The sequence below is a fragment of the Struthio camelus genome, chromosome 26 (assembly GCF_040807025.1).
Source record: "Struthio camelus isolate bStrCam1 chromosome 26, bStrCam1.hap1, whole genome shotgun sequence".
Taxonomy (NCBI): Eukaryota; Metazoa; Chordata; class Aves; order Struthioniformes; family Struthionidae; genus Struthio; species Struthio camelus.
Genome location: NC_090967.1, coordinates 3,256,023 through 3,269,831, shown reverse-complemented (window position 1 = coordinate 3,269,831; position 13,809 = coordinate 3,256,023). Strand labels below are relative to the sequence as shown.

The window sequence follows — 13,809 nt, the reverse complement described above, 5'->3', positions numbered from 1 at the left end:
CCAAAAGGCCAAGCTGTTCTCCCCGCGTACGTGCCCTTTCCCATGTGCAGATCTCCCAAAAACCTCAGTGGAGGTGTGAGTAGGGGAGATGGATTTAAGCTTAAAGACTGGCTTGTCTTCACTGCTGCTGGCAGGCTCTCTGGAAGGAGCCCACAGGCCTAGCCTTCAGGGCTGATAAACTAGATTGGCCAAGGCTCTGTTTTTGGCATTCCTTCTCCCCCCCCTCCCCCCCAAGTTAGTTTTGGGGCCAGGAAGGAGAGTAACTTTGGCTCCACGGCCGTCAGCTCACGTGTCCGTACTGGACCTGGCCCTGTCCTGGTTGGAGCATCGTGTCCCGCCTGCTCTTGGGCAAGGCTGTAGCGTTCGAGTCCCGCTCTGTGCCGTGGCAAGCAGGGCTCAGCTCTGGGCTGGGCAGAGGTGCTGAGCCCTTCCTGAGCAGCGTCCCTACCCCTCGGTGGGCAAGGGGCAGCGGGAGGGCCTGGTTTGGGGTGCAGTTTGGTCATAGCCGCGTACTGCGGTGGCAGCCCTGCAACCTTCTGGCCCTCATCATCCTCTCTAAGCGATAAATCCTGCTGCGTGCTGGAAAGAGGAAAAGGAAGGTTTCTCTTGGGGGTGAGGGGGGACCGGACCTGAATGCCGGTACGGATGGGGCCGTCCCGGCCAGGGGGACGACAGCGGGGAGGCTCTTGGCGCGAAGATGATCCAGCGCAGCTGTGGGAAGAAGGGGAAAACGAGACAGAGCAGAGAGGCTGGCGGACTGCGCCGGCCTCCTGGAGCCGGGGCTGATGCCGCTAGAGGGTGCAGCCTTCCCGTGCTGTGCCGTGGCCGGACTCCGGCGCCGGGCTGAAACCCGCAGCTACGCGGGAGAGCGCCCAGAGCCCCAGCTGCAGCGTCGGCGGCTCCTGAGAGCAGGCCCTCTCTGCTCTCAATAACCTCCCGCGCGTTGGGGGAAGATCTGGCCCTTTCCCCGCGAGATGGGCTCATCCCAGGGAAGGGTGCGATCCCTGCCCGTGCTCCCAGCACCTCCGATTTCTCCCCCCCGCCGCCTGCCCGTAGTGCCCCGAAGCCGCAGCGAGCGGCCTTCCTGCCCCGCCGCCTTTCGCTTTTGCTTCGCCGGCTGCAGGAATTTCCCTTCCCCGCTTTGAATCGGTCCGGGCGGCCGCCCCTGCCATCCTGGCCCGCGAGCGCTGAGCCCGAAGGCGGCAGGCGGCAGCGCCGGCGCGGGTTCGGGCCCTGCGCCGAGGGGATGCGAGAGCGGCGCCGGACCGCAGGGCTTTGCCCGCGGGAACTTCCCGGGAGCGCAGAGATCCCCCCCCGGCGCCGCCGCCGCCCCGGCGCGGGAGCGTGGCCGGCGCTGCCTGGGCGCTGTTGGGATCCTCGCTCAGAAAACCGCCGTTTTGGCCGGGAGGGGTGTCCCTGGGCGAAGGCAGGGCAGCCCCGAAACGCTGGCGCAGCGCGAGAGCTGCAAAACCCGCGTGGGGCATCGCCGAGGACGGAGCGAACGGACCAGATTCGCACCCCTATCCCGGCGAGCCCGGGGCACGCGCAGCCTCCCCGCGATCCGGCGTCTCCCGACACCCCGTGGGAAACCGCGCGGCTGGCGGCTCCGTCGACAGCACTGGGGTTTCGGGGCGACCTGGAGCCCCGCGTGCTGAGAAACACGGCGCTTCCAAGGACAGGCGGCGCCGTCGGAGCTGCGCGGGACAGCCGGCGTGGCGGGGTGCCGTTCGCGGAGGTGCACGTTTGGGTGGGCGTGGGTGAGGGTCCCCCCGTCGCCTCCCAACACCCCGGCAGCACCGGGAGAGTCAAAGCTCCAGATTTCCGTCTGGCAGGAAATTCCAGTTTTTTGGCAAGATTTTTTTTTCAGTTGAAACGGAGCCAGCACTCAAAGTCCTCCCGTCTCCAGCGGAGGAAATCTGCGCTGACCTCTTTGCACCGGGGAAAATAACACAAGGGAAAAGGGGTTTTCCTCCGAAGTGGCCAAAGCCGACGGGGCCGGGAGGGGACGAGGAAGCCCCTGCAAGACCTGGGGTTCCCTCCGACTCTGCACGCGCCGGAGCTCATCCGCACCCTGCCGGCCCGCGGTGCGGGAACGTGGTGCACCTCGCCGCAGCCCGCCGCTCCACGGCATCCGTGGGAGCCTCTCGCTGGCCACCGGCGGGGATCGGCGGCGGCGCCCACGGGCCGCGCACGGCCGGCGTCCCCTCCCCGCGTGACTCACGCTCCCCTTCGCCTGCTCCAACAATAGCCGGTTTCCGGACCGGCGGCTCGGCCCGTTCTTGCTTTCCTGTTTTCCCTCGGCCCGGGGCCCAGCGCAGGTCCCCCGGTCCTCTGCGTCGCCGAGCTTCGTCCCAGGCTGCAGGGAAAATGCAATATTTTTGCAAGCCTCGTCCCCAGTCGCAGGGAAAAATGCAGGTTTTTGCAAGCCTCGTCCCAGGCTGCAGGGAAATTCCCCTTTTTTTTGCAAGCCGCGGCCTGGGACGTGGAGGCAGGCATTGCTGCGGGAGCCCGCCTGCTCCGGGGACGTTTTCGCTGCTCACGGACTCAAGGGAGAACTGGAGGAACGGAGCAGCGGTGGCGGAGGCGAGTGGGGGGGGGGGCTTTGCACCCAGCCCCGAAACCCGACCGCCCCCTTCCCGCGGGGCAGCCCGGCCTTTGGGCACTGGCATTCGGGCAGCTCTGACGGCGTCGAAATTCGGCTTCCCGAAGTTTCGCATTTATTTCGGAGGGGCTTTTAGGCCCGCTCCGTCCCCTGGGCTGCTCTCCCGGCTGTAGCAGAATTGCAACAGCAAAATGGCCTTGCAAGGCAGGACTCACCCCCCCCCAAACGGAGACCTGGAGGAAAATGAGTGGGATTTAGCTGGTGGGGTGACTGCACGGTCCCGTGCGTGGTCCCCAAAGCACAAGCAGAAACGCGTGTGCACACACACACCCGGGGGCTGGCCTCTGGGGAGACCCCCCCCGGTCCCCCCCCCAGTGTGCAGGGCTGACGTCACACCAAGGCTGGGGCCGGGGGGGGGTCTCACTGAGCGAACCCTCCGCCCCGCTGACCTGGGCCCGATGGCCTCGACGGGCCGGCGAGGGCGAAGAGAAGCGACCGCGGCGCGGGGTTGAGTCCGGCCGCAAACGCAGCGCCGAGCTGAGCACTGCCCCGCTCGTGACATGAGTGCGGGCCCAGCGCTCCCATGTCCGGAGCTGGCAAATCCTCTGCCCCGATGGGCCTCGGAAAACAAGCGTGCACACACGCCCGCACACACACACACACACACAGAGCGGGGTACTGGGGGGGTCTCTATCCCCGGGTGCAGCACAGCAGGGTACCGGGGGGGGTCCCCATCCCTGGGTGCAGCACAGCGGGGTACCGGGGGGGGTCCCCATCCCCGGGTGCAGCACAGCGGGGTACCGGGGGGGTCTCTATCCCCAGGTGCAGCACAGCGGGGTACCGGGGGGGTCCCCATCCCCGGGTGCAGCACAGCGGGGTACCGGGGGGGTCTCTATCCCCAGGTGCAGCACAGCGGGGTACCGGGGGGGTCCCCATCCCCGGGTGCAGCACAGCAGGGTACCGGGGGGGGTCCCCATCCCCGGGTGCAGCACAGCAGGGTACCGGGGGGGTCCCCATCCCCGGGTGCAGCACAGCGGGGTACCGGGGGGGTCCCCATCCCCGGGTGCAGCACAGCAGGGTACCGGGGGGGGTCCCCATCCCCGGGTGCAGCACAGCGGGGTACCGGGGGGGTCCCCATCCCCGGGTGCAGCACAGCGGGGTACCGGGGGGGGTCCCCATCCCCGGGTGCAGCACAGCGGGGTACCGGGGGGGTCCCCATCCCCGGGTGCAGCACAGCGGGGTACCGGGGACATGTCGCTGTCCCCGGGTGCAGCGCAGAGGGGTCCCGGGTGCAGCACAGCGAGGGCGGGGGAGGGGGGAGCTATCGCCGTCCGCGGGGGCGGGGCCGGGGCCGGAGCGAGGCCGGGGCGGAGCGGAGCGGGGGGCGGGGCAGGGGCAGGGGCGGGGGCGGGGCGGGCGGTACTGCGGGGCCGCTCGGAGCGGGGGGGCGGGGCATGTCCGGGGCGGGGCGGCGGGGGCGGGGTCAGAGGGGGCGGTGCTGCGGGGCCGCGCCGAGAGGCGGGGGCGGGGCTGGGGCGGCCGGGGCGGAGCGGTGCGGTGCGGAGCGGAGCGGCCGGGGCGGAGCGGGCGACGGGGCCGGGGCGGAGCGGAGCGGAGCGGCCGGGGCGGAGCGGTGCGGTGCGGAGCGGGCGGCCGGGGCGGAGCGGGCGACGGGGCCGGGGCGGAGCGGTGCCGAGCGGAGCGGGCGGCCGGGGCGGAGCGGTGCGGTGCGGAGCGGAGCGGCCGGGGCGGAGCGGTGCGGAGCGGAGCGGGCGGCCGGGGCGGAGCGGTGCGGAGCGGAGCGGAGCGGCCGGGGCGGAGCGGGCGGCGGGGCCGGGGCGGTGCAGGGCGGCCGGGGCGGAGCGGGCGGCGGGGCCGGGGAGCCGCTATAAAGCGCGGCGGGGCGGCGGCGGCGCGTCCCCTCCCGGCGGCGGAGCGGAGCGGAGCGGAGCGGGCGGCGGTGCGGGCGGCGCTCCCACCAGCGGCGGCGGCGGCTCGGCGGGGCCGCGCCGGTGAGCGGGGCGAGGGGGAGCTTTGTCCGCGGTGCTGCCGGCCCGGCGGCACCGCTCTGACCCGCTCCTCTGCCCGCAGGTCTCCAGCCAGCCCCCGGACTCCTCTCCAGCTCTGCCCCCCCCTCCCCGCCTCCCCCCCTCCCCTCCTTCTTTTTTATTTTTTGCATCCCTCCCACTTTCTGCCAGCAACGCCGCCCCCCTCCGCCCCCCCCGCCGCAAAATGGTGCAGAAGAAACCCGAAATCCAAGGTTTCCACCGCTCCTTCAAGGTAAAGCCTGCAGCGCTCGCTCCGGTGCGCGGCGTTGGCCTCCGTCGGTCCGGTGCCGCTGGACGATGCTGTGTGTCCCCCCGGCCCGGCCCGGCCCGGCCAACGCGCTGCCGGAGGTGATGCCGCTCCGGGGGCGGCTGGGCCCGCGCAGCGATGCCCCGAGGCGCAGGCTGGCGCCGAGACCGGCCCGGCCGGAGGAGGCCGCATCCTGCGTGCTGCAGTGCGCCGCGTTGCATCACCTGCCTCCGAGCGGCTGCGCTTCTTCCTTTGTGTCACGCCGCTCGCACCACCCCGAAAACCACCTGAAGGAAGGAAGCGCCGGTCGCGTAGCTGTTAAAACCCGACCGAAGGATTAATTCTGCTCCCTTCCCTCCCTCCCGGGACCCCCTGGAAAGGAGCTGTTAGGTGTCAGGGGTGCTGGGCGCTCCCCCCCCCCCCGGGGGGGATACTGGGGTGCCCTGCTGCAAAACCCCGGGGAAAAGGAGCTGGAAGAAAGAGGCGGTGCTGCAGCGTGGCTGCAACGCTGGGTGCTCCGCTGTGCCCAGGCTCCCAGCTGGAAATAATAGGCCAGACGGCAGGATTTAGCCCAACCAACCCCGATCTCGGAGGGGTTCCCCCCCTCCATGCGCTTTTGCTGTCGGAGCATCAGCTCCCTCCTGGCTCAGCTGCTTTACCCCGAACGGTCACATCCTGGCTTGCAGCGCGGGGGGCGGCTTGCCCGGCAGCGCGGGGAGGCGCTGGCTGGGCGTGCGGCGCGGCGCTGGCGCCTGCCCAAGGTCCCATCAGGCCCAGTCAGTCTTGGGGACCTGTTGCGCAAGCAGCTTGCGCGAGGGCCAAATCCTGCTGCTGGCGAGGTGGTGGCGGGCAGGCCCTGGCCAGAGCCGTGCTGGGGGGGGGGGGGCTCCCGCGGTGTCGGCGGGCGTGCAGCCCTGCGCCCGTCCCGCCGTGGCCCCCCACCCGAGATCGGCGCGGGCAGGAGGGTGCCGGGTCCTGGCGCAGAGCTGCCAAAGAGGGATGTTGGGAGATCATCCGAATCCTGCTCGGTTTGTCTGAACTGACACCAAATCTCGCTTTTAAGTTTGTTTTTTTTTTTGTCTTGATGTGGTTTTTTTGGGTCCCCCCCGCCCCCCCCCCACCAGGCCCTCGGTGGCTGGAGCGTGCCGGAGGAGGCGGCGGCGTTAAAGCAGCGATGCTCCCCTGCCTCCCCCCCCCCCCCCCGGGGCTCGCTGGAGCGTGGCGGCTGTGCGAGAGCCGCAGCAAAAGTAAACAGGCGCTTTCTAGCTGTTTCCAGCCGGGGCGGCTGCGCTCGCTGCCCTCGGGGGTTAGCTGTTCCCTGGGGCTCGATCCGGGCTGGCGCCCTTCCCGGGCGCTGGGGCGGCTTTTGAACGGCTCCGCAGAAATCCACCTCCACCCCAAGGGATTTCGTCAGCCCGCAGAGGCTGGGGCCTTTCGGCCGTCCCGCGGCGGGCGACGTCCCGGGGTCGCCCACGAGTTAGGGCTGGAGAAGGTGCCGGGTGCAGGGCGCCTGCGTGCCTGTCGGTGGCATGGGGAGCTGCCCCGATGGTTTCGGTGACGTCCCGGGTGCCGCTGGCACGGGGAAGGGAGCGGGGTGGCAGTTCCTGCTCTATATTTACCCGCGTAGCAGGGCAGCTCACCCTGACATTTCCCGATCGGCGCTGGGCTGAGCAGGCTCCAGCCCGCCGTGACCTTGCAGCGAGCGAGGAGGACGTGCTCGCGCCCAGCCCCGCACGGCGGTGGCCACGGCTGGCCCGCAAAGTGCGTCGAGGAGCTCTCGGAGGGGGTGGTTTGCTGGTTCGGAGCTCTCCCTCCCAAGCCCGCGTGGAGCTGGTGGCGTTCTCTCAGTGTGGTTCAGATGTAGGTGGAGATGTGGGGTTGGGCTGGTGCTGGTGGCCTCGCTCCCTGCCCTCGTCACCCTGGGCTGCACCTGGAGGCTTGAGCCCGGAGCATCATCCCTGTCCAAAGATGTGTTCAAAGCCTTCTTCCTCCGTTCACCACCTTGGCTTGGGGCTCCTCCAGTGCAGCAGCACTGGTGACCTGGTGTCCTGGTCCCATCAGGGATGGGCTGGGGTGAGCAGAGAAGGTGCGCGTTGATGTCCTCGTCCTTGGCGGCCCTCGTGGTGGCCCAGCTCGGCGCGGGGGACTGTGGTGGCTCACGCAGCGGCTGCCCTCTCACTCTTGTTCTTGCCACCCGCAGGGCCAAAACCCCTTCGATTTGGAGTTCGACCAGTCCAACCACCTGGAGTCCGTCTTCAACTTTGAGTGTCCGCCCCGTCCTGGTGAGCGTGGGCGCTGGGGGCCGGGGCGGCGCCTGCCCGCCTTCGGGGCGCGCGGGGAGGGACGGGCGACGCCGCCGGCCAACCTCACGCCGGCTGCCGTTGCTCTGCCGCAGACATGCCTTCAAGTCAACCCATCGACATCCCCGACGCCAAGAAGAGGAACAAGAAGAAGAAGCGCTGCAGAGCCACTGACAGCTTCTCCGGCAGGTTCGAAGGTGAGCGTGGGGGCCGGCCGGGCAGGGCGAGCCACTGGGGCGCCCCGGCTCAGCTGGCCTTGGGACCGGCCCGGCGTCCCGCGGGACGGTGATGGCGCTGGGGGGGAGTCCCCGACGTCGAGCCGGCAGGGATGGAAGTGGCGCGCGGTGATTTGAGGCCCGCCGGCGGCGGACGGGGGCTGCCTCGAGGCTGACGCCGACCCGTCCTCCCCCAGATGTTTACCAGCTGCAGGAGGAGGTGCTCGGCGAAGGCGCTCACGCCCGAGTGCAGTCCTGCGTGAACCTCATCACCAACAAGGAGTACGCGGTGAAGGTGAAGCTCCGCAGGCGCGCTCTGCCCGTAAAGCGAGCCGGAGGCGCCTCGCCGGGTGGACGGGGCGCTGACGTTAGGGCTCGTGACGCACGTCGGGGGGCGGAGGGCCACGGCCTCGGCGTCCTGGCGGAAACGCGGGAGCTGCCCGGGGTCCGGGCGAGGTGCAAAGCGCCGGCGGAGCTGCAGCCGCCTTGGCCAGCCGGCGAGCGGTTATGGGGGGGGGGATCAGTGATGGCGCAGGGCGCTGGGCAGGGGCCCCGCGGTGCCTTGGCAAGGGGCTGCGACCTCCGGAGAGGGGAAAATGCGTGGGGTTTTTTTGGTGTTTTTTTTGGCTTTTTTTTTTTCCTGCCGAGGAGCAGCTGTGGCTGTTTGCAGGTCTCGCTCCCCCCCGCCGCCCTGCTGGCGTTTTTGGGGGTGTCGTCAGGGACAGGGCCGCCCCTGGGGAAACCGAGGCGGCGAGGAGGGCTGCTGGCCCAAGCGACGCGGCCGAGCGCCTCCTTGCTCGCGCTCTGCGTCCTGGCGCCTTCCTCCTCCCGCGGGGCCCGAGGGCCCTTGTCCGCTGCCGGCCGTGCCGTTGAAGGGCCTGGTTTCGCCGCGCGCTCGTCCCGCGAGCCTCTCCTTGGCTCGGCCCCGCCGCGGGAAGGGCCGGCTTGGCACCGCTGCCTGGGAGGGGAACGGCCTGTTCCGCAGCCTTAACCCCTTCGGGCATCGCCCGGCGGCTCGGCCTGGCTCCCGCCTGGCCTCTCCTTGTCCCCTCGGGGTCCCCAGCCCCTTGGTGGCCCGGGGCGCTGCTGAGTGCCCGCGCGGGTTGGGGTGTAGCTGCCGCCAGCCCCGGGGAGAGGTGCCTGTTTCTGAGCCTCCCCCCTCTTCCCCCCCCCCCATCTTCTTTGGAATTGCAGATCATCGAAAAGCGCCTGGGACACATCCGGAGCAGGGTCTTCCGGGAGGTGGAGATGTTGTATCAGTGCCAAGGACACAGGTATCGTGGGCGAAGCGGCAGCCTTTGCGGCCCGGGGTGGGGGGGGGGGAGAAGAGGGATGGGGCACGCTGAGGGCAGGCTCAACCTCGGGACACCCGTGGGATCCAGCCGGTATCTCCCTGCTCCCCTCCTGGCTGTCAGTCCCCCCCCCCCCCCCCCCCCGCTCTGCCTCGCTGGGCTGCCGAGGAGCATCTCGAGGCTGCTTTAAATCCTTTTCCATGGCGACGGGAGCCCGCTCGCGCCAAGTTGAACGGCCGCCCAAGGGCGAGCCGGGCCGCGGTTACGGCGCTCGAGGAAGGTGCTGAGCGCTGCTGTTTCTCGCCAGGAGAAGCGTCTGTGAGCAATTAGGGAGCAGGACGCTGTGAATATGCGAAAAGCATCTCCCCCCTCCGGAAGGCTTGGCAGGCGCCTGCGGGGCCCCGGCCGTTTGGTTTCAATCACTCGAAACCCAATTCCCCCCCCTGGCATCCGTCCCGCGTCCCCCCCCTCCCCTCTGCGGCCGCTGCGGGGACCCAGGCGATGCTGCGGGCCAGAGGGTTGCTGTGATTTTTGGGGCGACGCTGGGCTGATCCGGGCGTCCTCGCAGGAACGTCCTGGAGCTGATCGAGTTCTTCGAGGAGGAGGAGAGGTTTTACCTGGTGTTCGAGAAGATGCGGGGAGGTAAGTGTGGTGCGTGGGCTGGGGGCGGTTATCCGCGATTTCCCCCCCCCGTGGATAGGCGGCTGCGAAGGGCCAGGCTTCCTTGGCCGCTGGGTGAACCGCAGATCTCCGGGGCAGACTGTTAGCTGGCAAAATCTGCTGCAAAATCTGCAAAATCCGAGCGGTTGGGGAGGAGCCGGGCTGGGAGCCCTGGCCGCGGGGTTGGCGACGTCTCGTGGGAGCCGCGTCCCGAGCGGCCGCTCTCGCCTCTCGCCCGGCCCCAGGCTCCATCCTGACTCACATCCATCGGAGACGCCACTTCAACGAGCTCGAGGCCAGCGTGGTGGTGCAGGATATCGCCAGCGCCCTCAATTTTTTGCACAACAAAGGTGAGCTGGGAGGCACCGGCCTCCCCGTTGGGCCGGTTTGGCCGCGGCCGGCAGCGCCTTTGCCCTTCCCCGCGATGCCAGGCGCGGCGCGGGGCAGGGAGGAGCCGTGCAGCTGCCCCAACCCTTGCAGCGCTTGGGCCGTAGCGTTCCCCAGGGTGGGGGATTTTGGCCCTGACTTGGGTTTCTTTAATTTTTTCTTTTTTCCCCTCCCCCCAGGAATAGCGCACAGAGATTTAAAACCGGAAAATATCCTCTGCGAGAGCCCTGACCAGGTGAGCGGGGAGCAGCCGGCGCCGCTTCTTCCGAGCCGGGATGCTGCTGCGGGAATCGGGGTTATCGGCGGCCCATCGGGGTGCTTGTGTGTCCCGGTGGCACGAGGAAGGCAGCGATGGGACCTTAATAAGCACCTGGGACGCGAAGGCCGTGAGTAACCGCCTCGTCGTCCTCCTCCTCCTCCTCCTCTCCTGGCCCAGGTTTCCCCAGTGAAGATCTGTGATTTCGACCTGGGAAGCGGCATTAAACTCAACGGCGACTGCTCGCCCATCTCCACCCCGGAGCTGCTCACGCCGGTGAGTACGTGCTGGCCCGCGCGCCGCGGGGACGCCCCCCCCCCCCCCCCCCCCCCGGCCGGCCTGGCCCTCGGCTCGGTTTGTTTGGAAGCCGGCACGATGCTCGCGGCAGGGCTGCCGGAAACCCGCCGCGCCTGGCCCAGCGCCAGCCCCTTCCCCGCGCTCGGCGGCGGAGCCGGAGTGGGGGGGACGCTGCCGCCGTCGCGTGGGTCCCTGGGCAGGGCGGGCGAGACCCGGCTTACGTAAGGCGCCGGCCGTGGGCCCGCGGCGGCGGGGGGCTGGCGCGCGGCCCGGACCCTGCCGCCGGCCTTAGCAACAGCCGGCCCCGTCGGAGGCGGCCGGCGCCGGTTGGCGCTCGGCGGGGAGAAGTGGGTCAGGCGGGGAGGAGCCGAGCGGCGTTTTGGGGGGGGGGGGGAAGAGAGGCCGCCCCACTCCCCCGGGGCAGCCGGGCGAGAAGGCACGCAAGCCGCAGCCTGGGCCCGCGTTGTGCACGGATTGCGGTGGCGGGGGGGAGTCCCGCCCCCCCCCTCCCCCCGGGAACCCCGTGTCCCTTATCGGCCCGGAGCAGGGACCCGCCAGCCCGGGGCGTTGCCCCCGGCTTGCGCGCCGCGGGGAGCTGATGCAACGCCGGGCTGGGCACGTCGCTGCGGGGCGCGTGGCGGCGGCGGGGGGAGAGCCGTGCGCGGCAGCCCCGAAACTCCCCAGCGCGCCGCCCGGCCCCGCCGCGGCGTTGTCTCCCCGTCCTGCCTTTTCCCTCGGCGTTTGCCCCTCTGCCGGTGCGAGGTCTGGGTCTCACAAGTGTAGAGAGTTCCCAGTTCTCTGCCCTCCGGTGCCGGGAGGGTTAAAGCTTTGCAGCTCACCAAAGGCTTTTTTTTTTTTTTTTTTAAATTCCTGTGGCATCAGCTGTTCTGTGCTTGCTGAGGCCTCTCGGCCGCTCGTTACAGGGGTGATTATCTGTTCGCTGCAGCTTTTTTTCCCCCCCCCTTGTCACAAGGCCCGTGTAGGCCGAGGGGTCACGTGAACTGGAAAGCCCCAGACGGTCCCCAGCAGAGCGGGGACTCGGGGACATCTGTGCCTCTCCTTACATCAGCTGTTAACTCCTCCGGCCCCGGACGGGGGGGGACACCGCGAGACCGGGCGGCCTCGGGGGCAGGTGCAGGGAGGGAGGCTGAAACCCAGCGTGATTTTGGGGGGCCGACCGGGCGCTTTTAGGGCGCCGGGCCGTGGCGGTGACGTTGGGGCCGCCCGGGCAAGGCGGGCTGACGTGAGCCGGCCGCCTTCGCCCGCAGTGCGGCTCCGCCGAGTACATGGCGCCGGAGGTGGTGGAGGCCTTCAGCGAGGAGGCGTCCATCTACGACAAGCGCTGCGACCTGTGGAGCCTGGGCGTCATCCTCTACATCATGCTCAGCGGCTACCCGCCCTTCGTGGGCCACTGCGGCTCCGACTGCGGCTGGGACCGCGGCGAGGCCTGCCATACCTGCCAGGTGAGGCGGCCCCGCCGCCACGGCGGCCCCGCCGCGATGGCGGCCGCCCGGCCCGGCCCGCTGACGCCCTCCTCCTTCTCCCCCGCTCCGCAGAACATGCTCTTCGAGAGCATCCAGGAGGGCAAGTACGAGTTTCCCGACAAGGACTGGGCGCACATCTCCTTCGGAGCCAAAGACCTCATCTCCAAGCTGCTGGTGAGGGACGCCAAGCAGCGGCTCAGCGCGGCCCAGGTCCTGGAGCACCCGTGGGTGCAGGGGGTGAGTGCGCCCGGCGCCGCCTGACCCGAGCCCGGCCGGCCCGGCTCCCGGCTAACCCTCCTTCCTTTCCTCGCAGTGCGCCCCGGATAACACCCTGCCGACCCCCATCATCCTGCAGAGGTGAGCGCGGCCGGGCTCGGCTCCGGCCAGGGGGACGAGGCTGGCGTCCTCACGGACGTCCCCACGTGCCTAACCCGGCCCCCGCTCTCTCCTGCCCGGCAGGAACAGCAGTGCCAAAGAGCTCACCACCTTCGCCGCCGAGGCCATGGCCGTCAACCGGCAGCTGACGCGGCGCGACGAGGACGAGGAGGAGGAGGAGGAGGAGGCACCGCCCATCATCATCAAAGCTACCTCATGGGCCATGCAGCTCTCACCGCCCTCCGAGTCCAAGCTGGCCAAGCGGCGGCAGAAGAGCAGCCTGGCCAAGGCGGTGGCTGCCGGCCAGCACCTGGTGGCCCCACCGCTGGTCCTGGTGGCTGACCAGGCCTGAGCCCTGCCCCGCCGCGCCTGTATGTGCTGTCCCCCTCTCTCGAGTAATTTTTTTTTTTAAGGAGGAAAAAAAAAAACCAACAACAAAAAGAAAACCCCACCCCACTGTTTCTAGCTAGCGACAAGATCAGGACTCTTCCCTGTTGGCTGGTTTCCAAGGTTTTGCTGATCTTGCAAGTCTGGGGGTGGGAGGGTTTGTTTAAGACCTATTTTTTTTCTTTTTTTCCAAGGTATTAAATCAAGCGTGAGGTTGCTTCACCCAGGGCCCATTCAAGGACATCTGACAGACACACGGACTTTTTTGTTTCTTGACTCTTGGTTTCCCCCCCCCCCCGCCCCCCTTCCCCGACACCAAAGGACTCTTTACATCCGCGGCTGCTTTGAGGACTTCAGCTCATTTCATACTGTGAACAAAAGACCCTCGCTTGCGTCTTCGCCCGCCGAAGTAGCGTCTTCACCTCGGCTTGCCCGCTGCAGGTTTCTGGCGGAGTTTGTTTTTGTTTTTTGGGGGGGGGGGGGGGGGACCGCCCCTACCGGGCCGGCAGACAAAACCCTCCGTCGGGCCGGCGCCGAGCGAGCCGGGAGGCGCTCGGGGATGGAGAGGAGCCGCGGAGCGTCTCCGTCCCGCTCGGCGCCCGCCGCCGCGGCGTCAGCCGAGGAAGAGGGTGGGTTTTGCCATGGCGGGGGGGGGACGGCCCCCCGCTCCCTGCGGGGAGCCCGAGGTTGGCGTCCACGCGGGCAGAGCGCCGTGGCCCGCGAGGGAGCGGGGACGTGCCGAGGGCGCCGGCTCGGACCGACCCCCTTAGCTGCCTACTTCAAAATAAGCTATTCACCCCCCCCCCCTTTTTTTTTAATTATTATTGTTGGTTTTAAACTGCTAAGCTGGGCTTTTGCTGGAGGCGGCACGGAGAAACGTCTTCCTTGGCCGTGCCCTACGCGCGGGCTGGCAGCGGCCTCGCGCCGGCTCAGCGGCCCCCTCAGCGGCTTTGGCCAGGGCTCGGAGGGGCACCCGGAGGTTTGGGACGGTGCCTGGGTTTTGCGGCCGTTTTGGCAGTGCCCAGGGCTCTTGGCAGGGGGCTCGCCAGCAGCCTGAGCGCGCGGCGAGGTCCCCGGGATGACGGACGGCCAGCGACACTTTGGGGGGGAGGCAAAAAATAGGGTGCTGGGGGGAGGGGGGGGGAATGTGAGTGTGTATATATATATATTTTTGGGAGCTTGCGTTTTGGGCTGGCCCGAAGCACACGCGTGTGCATGCATGTGCACACACGTGCGTGCACGCACACACGTGTGCACGC

At 69.1% G+C, this 13,809-nt stretch overlaps 1 protein-coding gene across 4 annotated transcripts; it reads left to right on the top strand.

The window, feature by feature from the left end:
- Window positions 1-4,296: 4,296 nt before the first annotated feature.
- Window positions 4,297-12,999, top strand: MKNK2 (MAPK interacting serine/threonine kinase 2). 4 transcript variants are annotated; one of them, XM_068919862.1, is made up of 15 exons: window positions 4,345-4,391; window positions 4,694-4,882; window positions 7,098-7,179; window positions 7,293-7,394; window positions 7,610-7,707; window positions 8,607-8,686; window positions 9,273-9,346; window positions 9,610-9,714; window positions 9,931-9,986; window positions 10,188-10,283; window positions 11,573-11,767; window positions 11,861-12,025; window positions 12,102-12,145; window positions 12,248-12,534; window positions 12,745-12,999. In XM_068919862.1, the coding sequence occupies exons 2-14, from the start codon at window positions 4,835-4,837 to the stop codon at window positions 12,513-12,515; spliced, it is 1,413 nt and encodes a 470-aa protein (XP_068775963.1). In that variant the 5' UTR covers window positions 4,345-4,391; window positions 4,694-4,834; the 3' UTR covers window positions 12,516-12,534; window positions 12,745-12,999. The 4 variants fall into 4 exon arrangements, with proteins under 4 accessions (XP_068775962.1, XP_068775963.1, XP_068775964.1 ...); XM_068919861.1 differs by having other exon boundaries at window positions 4,297-4,358; window positions 12,248-12,999; XM_068919863.1 differs by having other exon boundaries at window positions 11,861-11,998; window positions 12,248-12,999.
- The last annotated feature ends 810 nt before the right edge of the window (window positions 13,000-13,809 follow it).